This window comes from Apium graveolens, chromosome 10, assembly GCF_009905375.1.
Source record: "Apium graveolens cultivar Ventura chromosome 10, ASM990537v1, whole genome shotgun sequence".
In the NCBI taxonomy this organism is placed as follows: domain Eukaryota; kingdom Viridiplantae; phylum Streptophyta; class Magnoliopsida; order Apiales; family Apiaceae; genus Apium; species Apium graveolens.
Window position 1 is genome coordinate 166,600,101 of NC_133656.1, and position 17,853 is coordinate 166,617,953.

Genomic DNA, 17,853 nt, shown 5'->3' on the forward strand with positions numbered 1-17,853 from the left:
AAACACTGGTTATCTGATTAACACCATAGTTAGCCAGAGAATCGAACTTCATAGACAACGCCTTTAGTTGAGCAATGATAGCCATAGTTGTATCCACTTCAAGAACTCCTGCTACCTTGCCCTGTGGCAATCTCTGGGTTGGATACTGATATTCGTTAGCAGCCATCAGTTCAATTAGATCATAAGCTTCCTCATAGCTCTTTGCCCATAATGTTCCACCTGATGCTGCATCGAGCATGGATCTTGACTATGCTCACAAACCGTTATAGAAGCAATTAATGATCATCCAATCAGGCATTCCATATGAGGACACTTCCTAAACATCTCCTTGTAGCGCTCTCAAGCTTCACATAAAGATTCTCCTGATTGTTGCGTAAATTGAGTAAGAGCGATTCTGATTGCAGCTGTCTTCGCCATAAGGAAGAATTTAGTGAGAAACTTTTAAGCAAGATCTTTCCAAGTAGCAATCGAACCGGCTGGTAGAAAGTGTAACCAGCTCTTAGCCTTTTCCCTCAGAGAGAATGGGAACAATATCAGTTTCACCGCATCCTCAGACACACCATTGAACCTGAAGGTATCGCAGATCTCTATGAAATCCCTAATGTGCGTATTGGGATCTTTCGTTGGAGAACCCCCAAACTGGACTGAATTCTGCACCATCTGAATTGTGCTATATCTGATTTTAAAAGTATTAGCGCATTGGCTGATCTGACAATGCTAGATTGAATGTCATTGATTTTCGGTTGAGAATAATCCTTCAAAGCTTTCGTATCTGCTGCTGGTTCTCCCATTACAATAAAAACTAGAGTACCTGAAACACACGACTAAAGTAAACTTTGTAAGAAAATAATCTGAGTCAGTGAACTTTAACGACCAGTGATGACAAGCACATAAACTAAATTTAACACCAAGTCCCCGGCAGCGGCCCCAAAAACTTGTTAGGGCGAAAATACACGCTAAAATTACACGCAAGTATACGCGTTCGCAAGTAGTATGAGATATAAATCAGATTCGTACCCACATAGACTCTTTTTAGTTAATTTAAGATTATGCATATATGCAACAATGTTATGGCTATTGCTCAATGCTAAGATAATACAAGTTGAGATGTTTATAACTAAGATTAAACTAACATGCAATTAACTAAGAATAAAAGTGATTGAATTAACTATATCAGACAAATATGGTATTCTAACTTCATTAAATACTTCATTCAAAGTCATTGTTCTTAACCTTTGCATGCAATGGTGATGAAAACTAATCACATAACACAGAACTAGTAAACGCCAACTTTCATTGCACGAATACCCTACTACTAGACATCCATAAAAGAGATAGAAGCTAAGTAGACACCAATATGCTTAGACCCTATATGTCTATAGAATTTGAAAACATAACGGTTCAATGCGCAAGTTATCTATCATGATTACATAGGGCAAGTAAGATGGTTAAAATTTCCTACGAATCATGCATAACAATTATACATGAACCTATGCTAGCATGACAAGTTCTAAACCTCTATATTCACTTTCGCTTCAATAGAGATTAACACGCTATCTTATATGTTAGCTACGCACATAAGACGAATAAGCACAACCAATACTAGGATATCAATAAATCACCACACACCAATATATTAAAACAAATTGACTATAAAAATCCATAAGTAAATCTGTTAGAACCCCACAATAACGATTATTTCAAAACCGAACTCATCGTCACCATGGGTTCCAATGAAAGCATGGTATAAAAACTAGATCTTTATAAACTGAATAATAATCAAAAGTACGTTAAAAAGAGTGTAAGGTTCAAATGAATAAGAAAATAAGCATCCAACGTTACAACTTAAGCAAAGAATCACAAGTAAAAATAAGATCTTCTTCTCCTTCGTTGTATTGTGCTATTAGGTCTTCTTACTGCTCTCTCCTTCTTCTCGTTGTTATCAAAAACGTCTTCAAAAGGCTTTATATATAAGCCCAATATGATCTGGAGTCTGAAAAATCATTATTATATTGCAATCAGGATTCTGCAATCCCGACCCAGCTCGGCCGCCCCGCATAACAGCACGGGCGCGCTCGCTTTTTGAAAAATGGGCGCGCTCGCGTCCAAGACTAGCTCGGCCACCCTGACCTTCTGGAAATTCTAATTTTTCTTGTTTCCTTGACCTCAGTTGCTGGTTTCTTTAGTGCTAACTCCCAATGATCCATCCTAACAACCTTTTAGCATAGAAATAATATAAAATCTATTCCTTCTTCCAAATATACCCCGAAATACAAAGCACTACAAAAACACATCAAAAACATAAATAACTTGAGTACAAATCACCAATTCGAGTCTTTACGAAGCGTTCTAAGTGGATATAAATTCTACTTATCGTTGGGATATAGAGGTTATGAATGATATTTGTAATGACATAGATATTGAGTTAATTTGAAGAATTCCTATACCAACACACAGTAAGCATAACTCATGGTTTTGGTTATTGGATGATATGGGGCTATTTACAGTAAAAAAACTGTTATAAGCAGTTACAAGGAGAGCATAGTTGGCACCATTCGAGTTTTAAGAAGTTTGTGTGGTCACTTAAAATGTCGGGAAAGGTGATAATTTTTTTATGGAGGGCGTTAGGGGAGAGCGCGGGGCGTATCAGGGCGGGTTTTGCATAAAACCGAAACCCAATCCGCATATCCTCGATTTTTTAAATTTAAAACCGCAACTGAAGCCATCGGTTCGGTTTCGGTTTTAAAATTCTTGGTTCAGTTTTTAGCGGATCGGTTTGGGTTATAAATCGCGTCCAGTAAAATTAACAAAATAAAAGCGATTAGTAAAATTTTTATGCATATAAATTACAAATACAAAATAAATTTGTTCCAAAATAATATTATAAATTTTTCATGAATTATTGCACAAATCTAGATTAATTCGAGAATAACAAAAATCTAACATAAATTTTGACAAAAAGTGAGCAGCAACAAGCAATCTATGGCCACTGACCACAAACCCATTAGCTGCCATAAGTCCATTACTAAACTCCTGCAGAATGTCTGCAACATCATAAATAACAGACTGTTAATTTCAGTTGGCCAAACTAATCATGCCAATGGTTCTGCAGTATTACAATTTGGCCTCCACACTGTGTACTTAAATTATACTATGTGTTTATCAATTTTTAAAACATATATATTAAATATATTTTATTTATTTATTTATTAATTTATTTTTAATTATTGGTTCGGATCGCGTTTTTTCGGTTCGGTTTTTACCTATAACCAAACCTAGAAAATCGGTTTCGATTTTTAATTTTGCGGTTTCGGTTTCGGATCGAATGTTTACGGTTCAGATTTTAACGCTTTTTAGCGGTTTCAGATTCGGATTTTTTAGGTTTTATGCTCAGCCCTATGAGCGTGTAAATCATGCTTACCAACAGTTATAGCCTTAGCAAGTAAAAGAGTTTGTTTTGATGCAAAATGTGCATGGTGTTTGGGTCGTAATGGGGATTCAGTACATGCTTTATTTGAGTGCCCATTTGCAACCTATGTATGGCTAGTTGCATGTCTTCATACCACCATCCAGATAGTACAAGCTGACAATGCTCTACAAGTTATGTAGCGAATTTTTTATAATTGCACGAGAGAGTAGAAAGTGCAGGTGGCAATACTATACTGGAGTATTTAGCAGCGAAGGAACAAGTAGGTCTGGAATAAAGTAAACATGTCAGTTTTTGGTGTGCCAACAGAGACGTCGAATTTACTGTTATACATGCTCAGCTGGAGAAGCACATATATGTGCTTATCATACAATCAAGTCCTAAAAGGTGGAATCCACCACCACAAGGATGGATGAAAATTAATGTTGATGTTTATTTATTTCAGGATTCAAGTTGTTTTGGTATAGGCTGTGTTATTAAAGATGAGCGTGGAAGTTTTATCAGAGCTAGAAGTCGGCGAATCAGAGCAATTTTCCAGTCTACGGAAGTAGAGGCTGTAAGTTTGAAAGATTCTTGGTCATGGGTGAAATCTTTGGGACTCCAAAGATGCATTTTTGAAATCGATGCAAGGTTGCTGGCAGAAGCGTGCAAGGTAACTACAGGAAGATATTTTTTTACTCCATTGTTATGGATTGTATTTAGTACTTTAAGCAATTTGATGACGTGCTATGTGCTTTTCTTCATAGATTTGTGAACGAATTAGCCCATTTGTTATCTAGGGCTACCCGTTTTATGTCAGATATACATGAGTGGATATGTCACACTCCTGAATTCATCTTTGATGCTATTGTATTTATTTGATTTAATGAAAGTAAGTACGATTACCTTAAAAAAAAACTATTTAATGAAAAATTGAAAACATGGACAAATAGTATTGGCATAGTTTCTTCCCCAACCAATGGAGAATTCTTTATAAAAAGAACATACTAATATAAACACATACATATATTATATATAAATAATTGAGAGAAAGTATATAATATGATTAAAATTGAAATTAGAGAAGCGGGAAAGAGGAGAAAATATTAATATTGAATCATAACCAAAATTTTAGAGTGCAAGTTTGTAACATTAGGAACCCACGTTCGAACCCCAAATTCACAAAAAAAATGAAGGTATAAAATGAAAAGGTATACTTTTAACTTTTTTTTTAAAAAAAAAAATTTGATATTATATTTTTATATAAATATTTAACTTACATGTGCACAAGGTAAACAAGCAACAAATTGCACCGCAAGGCTATGTTGAACTGCAAATTATATTTATCTAAATATTTTCGCCTAAACGATGTAAAACATATATTGGGGATTATAGAAAAGCATTTATTAATTAATTTACCGAAAAAAGTAAAAAAAAAGGAGTTTTTGAATTTGTAGCACAACTTCTAGATTCGGAATTAGGATAGGTTCCCCAATTAATTTGGATTATATATATAGGGAGATTATCAAATAGAAACTAATTTTAAACTAGAAACTAGAAACTAAGATCAACCATTAGTATTTATAACATAAATAAATCTGGACCACATATTATAATTTTGTCCAGTAGTCTATATTTCACTCATCAGTCTGTCCAGTAACATTATCCACCCATACCTAGATACTACATACATATACATACATCTGCCATATTGACTTTCACCTTCATCTTCGTTAATCACCACCTCCATCTCCATCGACCACCATTAATAATCGTTTCCATCTCCATCACTATCTTTAAAGCAACCTAATCAACCTCCAATTTCATTGGACCCCCTATTTCTCATCACCAACATTGCTTGCTCAACTTCTGACAACATTTACACATCAACACAACCAACGCCTACAAATTTGTAGTAGATACCAACAATTATAATAAGTAGTTTTTCATTATTTCTATACATACAGTTCTGAATATTGATTAAAAGGCATAAATTACTAAATTACAGTAATGTAAATTAGTGATTTATTCAATATATATTAGTGACATTTGTAGTACAAATTAGTGATTTTTGTTAGTATATAATAGTAATTTTTGTTATAAAATTGGTAATTCATATATTTATGCAATTATAGTGGTTGGTGTAGTTGGAGACTATAACAGCGGCCATGAGTTATTTTGGTGATCCGAAGTGATTGTAATGGTGAGACACGATATATTAGTTTGCTAGTATGATGATGTTGATGGTTATTGAAGTTAGATGAAGATGGAGATGGTGGAGATTTACGGAGATGACGATGAACAGAGGTGGTGTTGATTAAAAGCAATAAGATTGTTATTTGTGTTGATGATGGTGAACACTATCAATAATATATATGTATATCAGGGATCGAGCATCAGGTAATGAAGAGAAAGAGTCGAGAGGTAGGAGAAAATTATGTAATTGGGTCGGACCTCTTTTTTTTGGGCTGGGCTATAGGTTTCTAATTTTTATTTTAAGTTGGTTTATATTTGAGTAGCCCCTACATATATATATATAGGGGAATGATCAAATACAAACTAAAATTAAAATAGAAATTAGGAACCAATCTAAGTCTTTAGATCTACCTAATCTAATGGTCCCCCCTAAATCACCCCACCCAACTACTCTGCACCCTCTCACACCCAATTTCAGCTTTTCCCCTCCGTTTTTAATTTGATTTTTCCCGTCAAACCGTAAGTTTTTTTTTAAAATCCGATTTCACTATATTTTTCTACATCTCTCAACGATCGATTTGTATACCATATGTGTGATATTTCTAATTAGTTTTTTTTAAAAAATTATTTGGTTTCTAGTTTCTATTCTAAATTGGTTTCTATTGGAGTAGCCCCATATATATATATATATAGAGAGAGAGAGATTATGATGTGTATCCGGTGGAAATTCACTTTGTTTGAAGATATTATTCCCTAGATACACATGTCATGATATTTTAATTTTATTTCACAATTTACTGAATTTAAAAAATATTATCTGATTTTTGCTTTTCTCGATTGCACAATTTAGTAATGAATTTTTGGAATAATATTATCATTTTTGACAAAGGAATTATATCATCATTGGAGAATATGGAGTCGTTTAGGTGACGTCTCTCAAATCTTCTCAATCGATTTTATTATTTTTCTCAATTTTTTGAGTTAGTAAATATCAAAAACTAGAATTACCTTATATTCATCTAAATTTATTATCTTTATTCGTAATATTCTTCTAAATTTCTACAACATCTTCCGTTAAGATTTTTGTAGTTTTTAAGATAAATATTTCCATAATAATATATTAATTATCTTATATTCTTTTAAACTTTCTCCACTTTCTTCTTAAATAACTTACCATAGTAATATTCTCCTCAAACTTCTCGGTTCTCTTTTCTATCTTCAATATTATCCTACAGTTTTTTTTTTTTTAAAATAACATAGTATCTTGATTATCTTATATTTTCATAAACTTTCTCACTTTTCTCTTAAATCAAATTACATTCATAATATTCTCCCGGAACTTCTAATTTTTTTTTAAATCAACTTACTTTCTTAATATTCTCATAAAGTTTCTTTTTAAATATCATTTCTCTTCTTTTTCCTAGAATCAACTTATTATTTTAATATTATTTTTTTTAAGAAAAATCTTTTAATTTTTAGCATGTGAAATATTTATAAAGACAAGTAATTTTTTTATATATCTTAGAAGACTGCCGCGAAGCGCGGCTTAGCTGCGGTGAGATGGCGTCTACCAAACCATCCCTCTTTATTTTTTCTAATTTTTCAATTATTTGAGTTAATAAATATCCAAAACTATAATTACTTTTTATACTTTCTTCTTAATTAAACTTACGACCTACATATTCTCTCAAAATAAAGACAAATATCTAAAATATGTTACGTGCATTTTTAAATAATTCAAATCAAATCAAACATTTTCTGATTAAAAAATAATTCAAATTCAAATTTTTAATTTTTATAATTTTCTTAATTTTTCGAGTTGATGGATGTAAAAAACTAATACCAACTTATATTATACTAAACTTTCTCCACTTTCTTTTTAATTGACCTTAGTATCTGAATCGACGGTAATCTAAATTAAACAATTTTTGGTTAAAAATAAAATCAACTCCAAAATTTTCGGTTCGATAAAATCTAATTGAATTAGAATGAATCGTATTAAGTACCAATTGAATTAAATTATTTTCTTGATCTTCACCATATTTTTAAATAAAGGGCAAGAAAATAAAAATTATATTTTAGTACTCAAGTATTTCTTATTGCGTACGTTTATTATTTTTTTATATATTTTTTTCATTCAAAAATATAAATATTTATTTATTATAATGCGTGTCAACCCAAAAAAGTATGACACTAATGAATATAATTGTATAGATATTTTTACAGAAAATAATCTATTTAGTGCCGGAAAGCGCAACTTAGTTGATGTTACATATTGAATTCTCAATGATCAGAAGAAACTCAGGATCCGGCTGTTTGGATGTCATCAGGATCTGATGTGCCGTTAGGATTTGGTATGTCATTAGCATTTGTATTAAATCAGTATTTGAAGACAGTCAGCATTAGAGGATTTGTTATGTTCCTTATAATGTGTAGCAGATGTTTGTTACGTCTGAGTTTTAGGATTTTATGTGTTTAGTTTAAAATATGTATCAGTTTCAGTTAGTTTTTGATAATGCATATCTTGGATTAATAGTTGTAGTTGTATAGTATATAAACACAATTTCGGTTATCACTTAGTTTAATACACACTCGAGGATCATTCGACCTAATATCTCTCGACCTAATATCTCTCAAGAACATCGGTATTTCTTGAAAGTATTTTGTAATAGTTTTATCAGAAATATAAAAAGCTGTTATATTTTATTACTTGTTCGAAATATTTATACAATTGTATCCAAACCCCCTTAAACAATTGTATCTTTACTGGACAACAGTTGACTAGTTGAGAATAATTATTATAAGATAAAATAATATGAGAAACAAATTTATGAAGCTAAATAACATGCACAATATATAAGAAAAGTTTCAAAGAAAATAAAAGTAAATTTAAAATAAGCTATATTTGGAAAAAATAATAAATAATTAGAAAAACATGTAAATAGTCTGTCCAAAGGCATAAATAAAGCGGCAAATATAACCAACCACCTACCTGCAAATACAAACCCAAATCCCAAAATCTGCAATTAGGGTTTCAATGATCGGCCACTCCAGTTCCAAATCAATCAACGAGACGGTGAATGGGTCCCACAGTTTCACCATCCGCGGTTACTCTCTCGCTAAAGGAATGTCACCTGGTAAATACATCTCGTCCGACACTTTTACCGTCGGCGGTTACGACTGGGCGGTCTATTTTTACCCCGACGGTAAAAATGTGGAGGATAATAGTGCATATGTGTCCGTGTTTATTGCGTTGGCGAGTGAAGGCACTGATGTTAGGGCCTTGTTTGAATTAACTTTGATGGATCAGAGTGGTAAAGAGAAACATAAAGTTCATAGTCATTTCGATCGGGCTCTCGAGAGTGGTCCGTATACTTTGAAGTATAAAGGAAGCATGTGGTATCAATTTCTCAATATCTCGTGTATTCGATTTTTGGCTACATGTTATCATAATTGTGGAACCGATGATTTAGTAATAATACAAATTACGAAAAACTTACTAATGAATTGCATCAAAATTACAAGTTTAACTGTACTAATTACCGGTTCTCGGGTTCTTTTATATGTAAAGTGTAATTGCCCTCAATATTAGGTTAATTGAGGTGTAGTGTTGAATTGTGGATTTTAGAGGTTATAACTGGAGAATGACTAGGTTTAGATCTGTATGTTTCTTTGAGGTCTAGTTTGTATGCATATGTTTAACATTTTCTTCTATGTGATTGTGCTGAATTGTTGGTTTTGGTGATCATGGATGGGTTGTCTTGGAGAAGGATTCCATCTAAATATGTAGGTCTCACCGAGGTTATTGTGAACCTATTGGGGAATATGATTCTACTTGACACCGGAATGTGTAAATTGTAATACGATTACTTCTCTTACTAGTATTTGCAGCTGTATTATTTCTTTTACTAAAAATGCTTTGCTTAACATCTGATTTAATGCCCTTTTTCTGTACTGGATTCTATGTTAAAAGTACAAGTTAGTAGCTTCTGAATCAAGTGGCTGGATACTTTGAAAATGTTGATAACTAAGTTTACCTTTTTTTTGCAAGAGATTCGATAGGTGGAGTAATATCAATTAATTTGATGCTTATATCATTGCTTTCCTGGTCAGTACCTCATACGTTGTATTGCATGCATTTCAGGGGTTACAAACGCTTTTACAAAAGAACTTCTTTAGAAAGTTCTGATTACTTAAAGGATGACTGTCTCTCCATGAATTGCACTGTAGGGGTTGTTAGGAACCGCATTGAGGGACCTAAGCGGTGTAGCATTCCTGTACCACCATCAGACATGGGCCAGAGTCTTAAGTATTTAGTGGATTCAGAACTTGGTTTTGATATACTTTTTAGGGTCGGTGAAGAGACATTCAAAGCTCATAAGTTGATACTTGCTGCTCGCTCTCCTGTATTTAGAGCCCAATTTTTTGGACTTGTTGGCAATACTAAAATGGACGAAGTAACATTGAAAGATATTGAACCATCTATATTCAAGGTAATATCCTACATCTGATACTTTTAGTAGTTAATAAATAATTTGTTGGCTGAAAAAGTAAGGCAAACAATAGGGACTGCAGGCACACAGTTGACACATTGAATGTAGAGTCCCTTTCATATCTGCCATTATTCTGATTAGTATATGTGAATGTAGAAATTGTGTACCTGTCATTGTTATGATTAGTGGAGTCCCTTCCTTACCCCTGTTGGACTACAGTTCGGTTTCCTTTATAAAAAATGATTAGAATTTTACCCTCTAACAAAATCCAAATGAATGATTTTGAACATCTGTAACTTTGTGCTTAAACTATTGGGTTATTCAATTGAGATCCTTATAAATTTACATGATACGTGGGAAATTCGCTTATCTAAACAACTTGGAAGATGTAATGATGGCATTCTCTGAATATTGAGAGGCATGCATAGCCAAGCCCTATTAATATATGTTTATTGTTTAAAGAACAGAAAAGTATAAGCCATAAGCCATGCTGTTATTCTATCTATATTGATAACATGCTATATTACTAATTAGTCTTCGATAATGAATGTAGGGTCATAATTTTTTTTATGGTGTGTTATAGGAAATATGATAAATACATTTGTTTATGCGCTATTTATTAATCAGCTGTCGATAATTACCAATGCCAACGAGATCGCTCTTGATCCTTGATGGTCCCCCCCAAAAAGGGATTGGGTTATTTCATGAAATGGATAACATCCTTTTTTGATTGGGTATGACTTCGACTTATCTTCAAGCCCATCAATTAATTAACAATAGACATTAGAGTCAATGAAATTGGATTTTTAATTCATATAAATATAAATTATATGGACTGAGAATAGTCGGTTTATTAAGTTTTAGCCTACGTACCTATGGACTGGGAATTTAGAATATATGGAACAGGGAATATGAGGCGAAACAAATAATGATGCCACTAGCTACAAAAGGAACTTACAAGATGGAAAAGATTGAAATTGTGGCAAATAGAGAGTCTCCTTGGACGGGTAATCGCACGTGTTCTTATTTGTGATTTAGTAAGTAAAATATTAGACGGGTGTTGGAAGAAAAGCATATAATGACCCATTTAAGGCTTTAGTTTGGAGTCCAGACTCCAGAGGCCCCACAAGTAAGTTCGCGCAAGACAAACTTTTACTTGGTCATTCATTTATGCACCAGATCCAGATGTGGTCAGGGTTCTGATTATGGATTGAGCAATGCAGTGGTAGATTGGAATCACGGCAGGATAACATGTTAATGGCTTGGTGAAGACTTCACAACTAAAGTTTTTTTAACTTATATAAATACATTATAGCCATTTTTTACAATAATTTTATTTTATCCACGAAAAAAAATGTCAGTAGAAATGAAATCGTTCAAGCGATATATGATGATATTTTAAATACATGTCAAGTTAATTGGTGCCATACTTCCATATCAATATTGTCACTACCATTGTACAAGTAAGTTGGTAGTTTCAAAGTACTCCTCTCCTGCACATGTGGGATGACATGTGGGATGACATGAGATGAGCACATTTAATATCCGTGTTGGGTACTATAAATGATGTCATTGTTTGTAATATTTTTAGCGTGTTGTGTGGTCATATACAATATTAATTATTAAAGCATAAACATATTTTTGGGACTGCACAGAATTTGTTTTTGTACAAAAACTAATATTTTAAGATATTACCCATGTCATGATATTATATTCCAATATGTTAGTGGTTCATTTTAATCATCTCTATATCTTAATGTACTATATTCTGTACTTCAGTAATTTATTTAAGCTTGTCAATTTTCTTTGCAGGCTATGCTCCTGTTTCTCTACTCAGATGAGCTTCCCGATTTACAAGAATTTAGTGACTCAACAATGGATTCGGCATCTACTGTTACACTGCAGAATTTATTGGCTGTTGCTGATCGCTTTGGTCTAGACAGACTAAAACATTTATGCGAATCAAAATTGTGTGAGGAAGTTTCTGTTGATACCGTGGCAACAACTTTGTCCTTAGCTGATCAGCATGGGTGTTCACAGCTGAAAGCAGTATGTTTAAAGTTTGCAGCAGCAAACTTGGGAGGTGCGTGTTATCCGTAGAACCTGAATGGTGAAATTTTCAGGTTATGTCAATTTTCGTTACAAAACTGTTCAGTCGAAACATGTTTTTTTCTTACTCTTGAAATGCATGACTGGAACATAGAAGACATCCTAGCATTAATGGTAATTGAATTATGTTGTCTGCTTTATATGAACAATCCTTTGCTATGAACTCAACATGCGTTCAAATTTTGTACCACTGATGAAGTTTAATTCTTTAATCAAGCATTTAAAACATAAAAGCAACCCCAGAAAGGCTCTTTATCCATCAATATATGCAAGATAGCCAAGTTAGTAGTTGTTTCCTTCTCCAAGGGCATATGTGCTTAGCAAAATTTTAGCTAGGCTCAAAATACACAACAAATCTGTTTATACATTCTGCTCTAGCCATTTGACATATTTATATATGAATGTGTGTGTGTGTAAATTCATCATTACAATCTCCTCAACATCTCTAATTCTGATCTTGACACTATCAAACTCGTGTCACCTTCATCTAGTAATATACAATAAGCAAAAAGGTGGTGATAAACGAGCATAGATAAAAGCTATCTCCCAAAAGCAAAGAGCAAAAACTGGACTATAGCACACCCATCACAATCAAACAGATCAGCCACTGTGCTGGAACTCCGCGATAACTCGAGCAACAACCCTAAGCACCTCTCTGAGATCCACCAGCCTGGATTCACTCCGCCTTGCTTCCCATTGTAATTGCCATCATCCCCACCTTCCCAGCAGTCCTTCGTGAGTGTGGCACACACCTTTTTGTTTGTTTTGAAGCCATTTTGGCAGCGCGGACTAAACCCACTACATATCACAGGTAGGCTTTTCTTGCCTATATGCCGAGTCTTTCTCTGTCATCAACTCGACATCGTCGTTCCAAGCGTGGTGCTTAGAGTTGTTGCTTGAGCCATCACGGAGTTCCACATCTAGGTGGGCGGGCTGTTTTGGTCGGTCTTTGATGCCAGAGACTGGGTGGGTGAGCTGTTTGGTCTATGAATTATGATTGGTGCTAGAGACCTAAGTTACCCGGACTCGGGTACAGGTGTCGGATACGGGTGCGGATCCAAGTGTCAGTCTCTTATTTTTTTTTAAAAATTAGGATTCGTGGATATGGATACAAAATCGGACATGAGCGCGGTGATTTGGCATGTAACCTTTACCTGAGCGAAATTATATCCACTTTTTATACATTACATTTGTATTTGTGAATTCGTGTCTGCTACCACATAAAGTAAACATATACACAATGCTTTGTCATATTTATAATTATAACATACATTAAAAGGATAACATGAAAATAGTAATCTATAGACATCCCTCCCCAGATTAAGAAAATTATGTTGTTGTGATGCCTTTTAAATCATGTTGAATCAGATTTCTTAAGGTCAAAGTGTCCGGTTTTTATCCAAAGGATCCGACTCAGATCACATACCCACACATTATGGACACAGGTACGAGGGCAAAATAAGAGTATGGGTAACTTAGCCAGATACTGCTAGGCCAGTTTTTGCTTTTGGGAGATGGCATATATCATGCTCATTTGTCACCACCTTTTTGCTTATTGTATAGACGAAGATGGCACGAGTTTTGAGAGTGTCGAGATCAGAGTTAGAGATGTTAAGGGGTTTGTAGGTCTTTTGGTTGCGACATCCCAGCATAGACCTCGTTAGTTAGTTAGTAGACAGTATCCCCAGCTTATTGGGTGTACTATGTGAACATATGAATTAGGGGTGAGCAAAAAATACCGAAAAACCGAAACCGAGCCGAAAAACCGAAAAACCAAATCGAAAAAAACCGAAACCGACGAAAACCGAGAAAAACCGTAACCGAACCGATGGAACGGTTTGGTAACGGTTTCGGTTTTATCCTTATAACCGAACCAAAAAACCGAACCGTCTATATAATATTATATAATAATATATTTAACTATAAATAAAAAAAAAAGACAGGCTATCCATTTCGGAGACCAGCAGAACTAGTATATTATAAACCTGACAAGTTCTCCCTGCTGAATTTCCTTGTGACATTCAATATAGATTTAAATAATTAATTTATATTCTTAAGTTCTAGTTTGGTAATCGACCTCTGTAAACTCTCTGCTTCGGAATCATGGAATCAATTACTTCGGTTTCATTTTTAATGTTTTAACTATTTTCTTCAATTTGATGATTAAATTTTCTATTTTTTTAAATTTTGTAATATTTTTGAGTTAATCATAATTAAATTTGTAAAATATTTTTTAATTAGGTAAAAATCGGAAAAAAACCGAAACCAATAACGGTTAACCTAACCGAAAAAAACCGTCGGAATGGTTCGGTTACGGTTAATAGCTAAAAACCGAACCGAACCGACATATAAGGTTTGGTAACGGTTTCCAGTAAAAAACGAGCCGAACCGTGCACACCCCTAATATGAATTTTAAATTAAATATTAAAATAGCTAGCCAATTTGGCCTGCATGGCTATAGGAAAACAAAATTTTGACCAGCTATATTTTAATGTTTGTCTAGCTATCCAACGGGTTGAGGTGATCAAAATTTGAAACAATTGATTTGAAAGATTAGAATGTTACGTATGTGCTCGTGCAGAAATTTCTTTTTTTTCAACTTGGTTTTGTTGGTGTTTGCACATATTAGGAAGCTAGGGTTCTATTTGCCTGGTAATAGCTTTAGCAACTCCCAACATCCAAAACATGACCTGAATTTACCATTAATTTTTGGGAACTGAGTCTGTCTATTGAAATCTTCACAAGCAAGCTGTAGTTGGGACCACAAATCTGTCTCCCCCTTCCAGTTTACCAGGGTTCAATTATGTTAAATCTGTTGAGCAGGGGTGTGGGAAAGGTAGCTTTTGCAATTATGTAGCGAAAATCAATATATCTGTTGAGGGCGAAGAGGCGATTGACAGACTTATATATGTTTTGTCATGTATCTTATGGTGTCAAAGCTTATGAATGCATTGAAAAAAATAAACTTCTGAAGCTAGCGAGTGTTCAGATTCACTTGAATTTGTTCATTGCATTCTTTGTATTGTAGTTTAACTGTTAGCCAAAGTTGATTCTTCCAATTGTGTTGTTGGCTTGTTGCGCGCATGCATATGTCGTATATCTCATGTATTAATGACCCCAACACACCAGATAGTATATTTTTTTGTATAATGGGGATATTATTACCTTAGTCTAGATAAAGGATAGTATTTGTTTACAGTTTGTACCAAAATGGAGTCGCTTCAACAATCATACAAAATGTATGTCAACATCTGTCAGTTTTTCTCATTATAGTTTTTTGGTTCTTTGACTATTGTACATTTATTTAAAAAAGTTAGCTGAATCTGTATTTTCTCTAGTAGTATTGAAGTTGCTAATTATGCTATATTAAAAAATTTGCCTTCAATTATCAAAGTTCGAACTTTTAATGTCTTAGCTACATCATCAGGAAGATACGTCTTTCAGATCAACTCTTTTTGCTGTTCGTGTATATATATGAAGTAATTTTATAGAAAATAGGTTCTAGGTGTATTTACTCTTCTAATCCTGTTAGACCAGGCTTAGAAAGTGTAATCATATTATATAATTGTTATGTTCTGTAATTTGTTTGAGAGGTGGGTCTTTTCCTTCATCATGACACAAGTGCTTAACATATGTCTATAGTGTCATATATATATACCTTATTCCAATAATTGTTTCCTTTTTATGGATGGCAATTGGCACATAGTTGTTACTTTGGGAATTGGGGTACACTTTTTTATACTGGTTTTTCCTTTACTACAATATTTAGTTTTACATAGCGTTTCTAACTTTTCTACTTTAATATTTGTAGTATTTATGCAGTCAGAAGGGTTCAAGTACTTGGAAGAAAACTGTCATTCTTTAGTGGCTGAGCTTCTGGAAGCAATTGCTTTAGTGGATGAGAAACCAGGCTCCACTTCGATTAGGAAGAGAAGTAGCAGCAGCATTAATGGGATAGATCTAGTTGCAGAAGGGGCTGTAGCAGCTGCAGAATCCGTAAACCCCGTAGCGAGGCGTATGCGGAGGCGTCTCTAAAAGTGGCTGTAATTCTTCCAAAAACACCCAAAGCTTAATGGAGCATCGTTCTAAGCACCTAGCAATTTAGAATAGTTTGTTTATAGGGAAGTTTGAAGTATGTTAGTTTACTTGATTTGCATAATATATGCACATTTTATACAGTTTTAAAGCCTTTTGTGGAGGTTGGATTTGATGTTTGCAATTTCACGTATCCTCGGTTTTTGCATACCTTTGAATATCTTGATGAATTATTGAGGATGATAATGCAAGTGGTCACATGATTTGATAGCAGAGAGTTATCATTAGAAGATTGCGGTATGTACCTTAATGAAGTCATGCACATTCTAGGCATGTGGATAGCATACAAGATTATTGCTTGGTGTTGCACTTCCACAGAAGAAGAAAGGATGCTTTTACTTTTTACTGAAGTTGCCTATTGGAAACTAACACTTGTGTATGTATTATATAATCATGTTGGTGATCTACTTCTGTCGTAATATCTTTAAACTAACACTTGTGTATATATTGACAAATTCTCTTTTTGTAAATTGTTGCATGACAACCGATCAAAACCACAAGCAGGGGTAGTTTCTAACCTGATGCTTTTAGAATCACTGTGCATACAATTGTGAATAACTCCATAACAGGGAAAGCTATACAAAGAGGGTTCAGTATTATCGGCTTGGATATACATGGTTTCAGAAATTATTTATATTAAAAACTGATTTTAAGCTTTTGCCTATTTCCATCGGCAGTCGTGACTCGTAATTAATGGGGGGAAAAGGTTCAGCTGCTAAATCCAGAGTCATTTGTCACTTAAATCCAGAGTAATTTTGAATTTCAATTAGCCAATTTATGTGAATTACAAGAAGCTTGGCATCTGTAGTAGTACTACATATTTGGTACTACTTTATTTTAAACAGAAGAACTCAAGTACAGTGATAGATTATTCAGGGTTTGCAGAGGAATGCGAATCAAAGTCAGTCCAGAGGAAGGCTCCCATGGCGAAGGCTCTCTTGTAGGCAAGATCCCCGTGGGGGGACAGCCCGTACGCAGCCAGAAGCATGTCGAGAATTGATTCAGGCATGTCTTGGTAGTCTTTCTTGGTGTAGCGTGGGTAATGTAATGGCATCTGAAAGTACCCGACAGCATTGTCACAGCTTTTCTTCTTGCTCTCCATGTATTTCAGTATTCTTGTGTGCACATGTGCCAAATTTGTACATCAAGCTCGTTGATACAATGATATATACACCGGCAGAAAAGCACGCGTATGGTTTCGATTTAAGGTGAGTCATATTCACATGAATGTGGTGCATATCCTACACAAGGAAGGCTTAAAGTGCATGTAAAATTTCACATAAAACAGATGCTTCAACTCCTCTTTTATCATGCAATTGGCTTTGGCTAGGACTCGATTTAGATAACGGGGAGATTTTATGTTGGCTTTCAAGTTCGGGAGAAGTGAATCTTTTGGTGTTGAGATACGATAATATTGTTAGCATTTACAAGCTTGTGCCCTGCTTTTAAATTTTAACTTCTCAGTTAACGTTATAACCAAATCTTAACCAAAATTATGATTGTTATAAATCAAAAGAACATGAATTTTTATGTATTTTGTTTACAAAATTTGGT

The 17,853-nt window shown here is 34.0% G+C and overlaps 1 protein-coding gene and 1 non-coding gene across 3 annotated transcripts; both read left to right on the forward strand.

Annotated features, from left to right (window-relative positions):
- The first annotated feature begins 296 nt into the window (after positions 1-296).
- On the forward strand, positions 297-402 carry LOC141694224 (small nucleolar RNA R71). Its single transcript, XR_012563547.1, has one exon. It is a non-coding gene; the product is annotated as a small nucleolar RNA R71 (small nucleolar RNA).
- Positions 403-8,561: 8,159 nt separating this feature from the next.
- LOC141689792 (BTB/POZ and MATH domain-containing protein 3-like) lies at positions 8,562-16,457 on the forward strand. Of its 2 annotated transcripts, none has more exons than XM_074494187.1 (4): positions 8,562-9,001; positions 9,747-10,095; positions 11,908-12,218; positions 16,016-16,152. In XM_074494187.1, exons 1-3 carry the CDS (start codon positions 8,640-8,642, stop codon positions 12,193-12,195), a joined length of 999 nt encoding a protein of 332 aa, XP_074350288.1. In that variant the 5' UTR covers positions 8,562-8,639; the 3' UTR covers positions 12,196-12,218; positions 16,016-16,152. The 2 variants fall into 2 exon arrangements, with proteins under 2 accessions (XP_074350288.1, XP_074350286.1); XM_074494185.1 differs by having other exon boundaries at positions 8,564-9,001; positions 11,908-12,178; positions 16,016-16,457.
- The last annotated feature ends 1,396 nt before the right edge of the window (positions 16,458-17,853 follow it).

Bases quoted from the DNA above. Each gene is read 5' to 3' on its own strand.
- LOC141689792 (XM_074494185.1), top strand. From the start codon at position 8,640: ATGATCGGCCACTCCAGTTCCAAATCAATCAACGAGACGGTGAATGGG. The intron at 9,002-9,746 runs GTATCAATTTCT...CATGCATTTCAG, and splicing joins AAGTATAAAGGAAGCATGTG to GGGTTACAAACGCTTTTACA. The intron at 10,096-11,907 runs GTAATATCCTAC...TTTTCTTTGCAG, and splicing joins TTGAACCATCTATATTCAAG to GCTATGCTCCTGTTTCTCTA.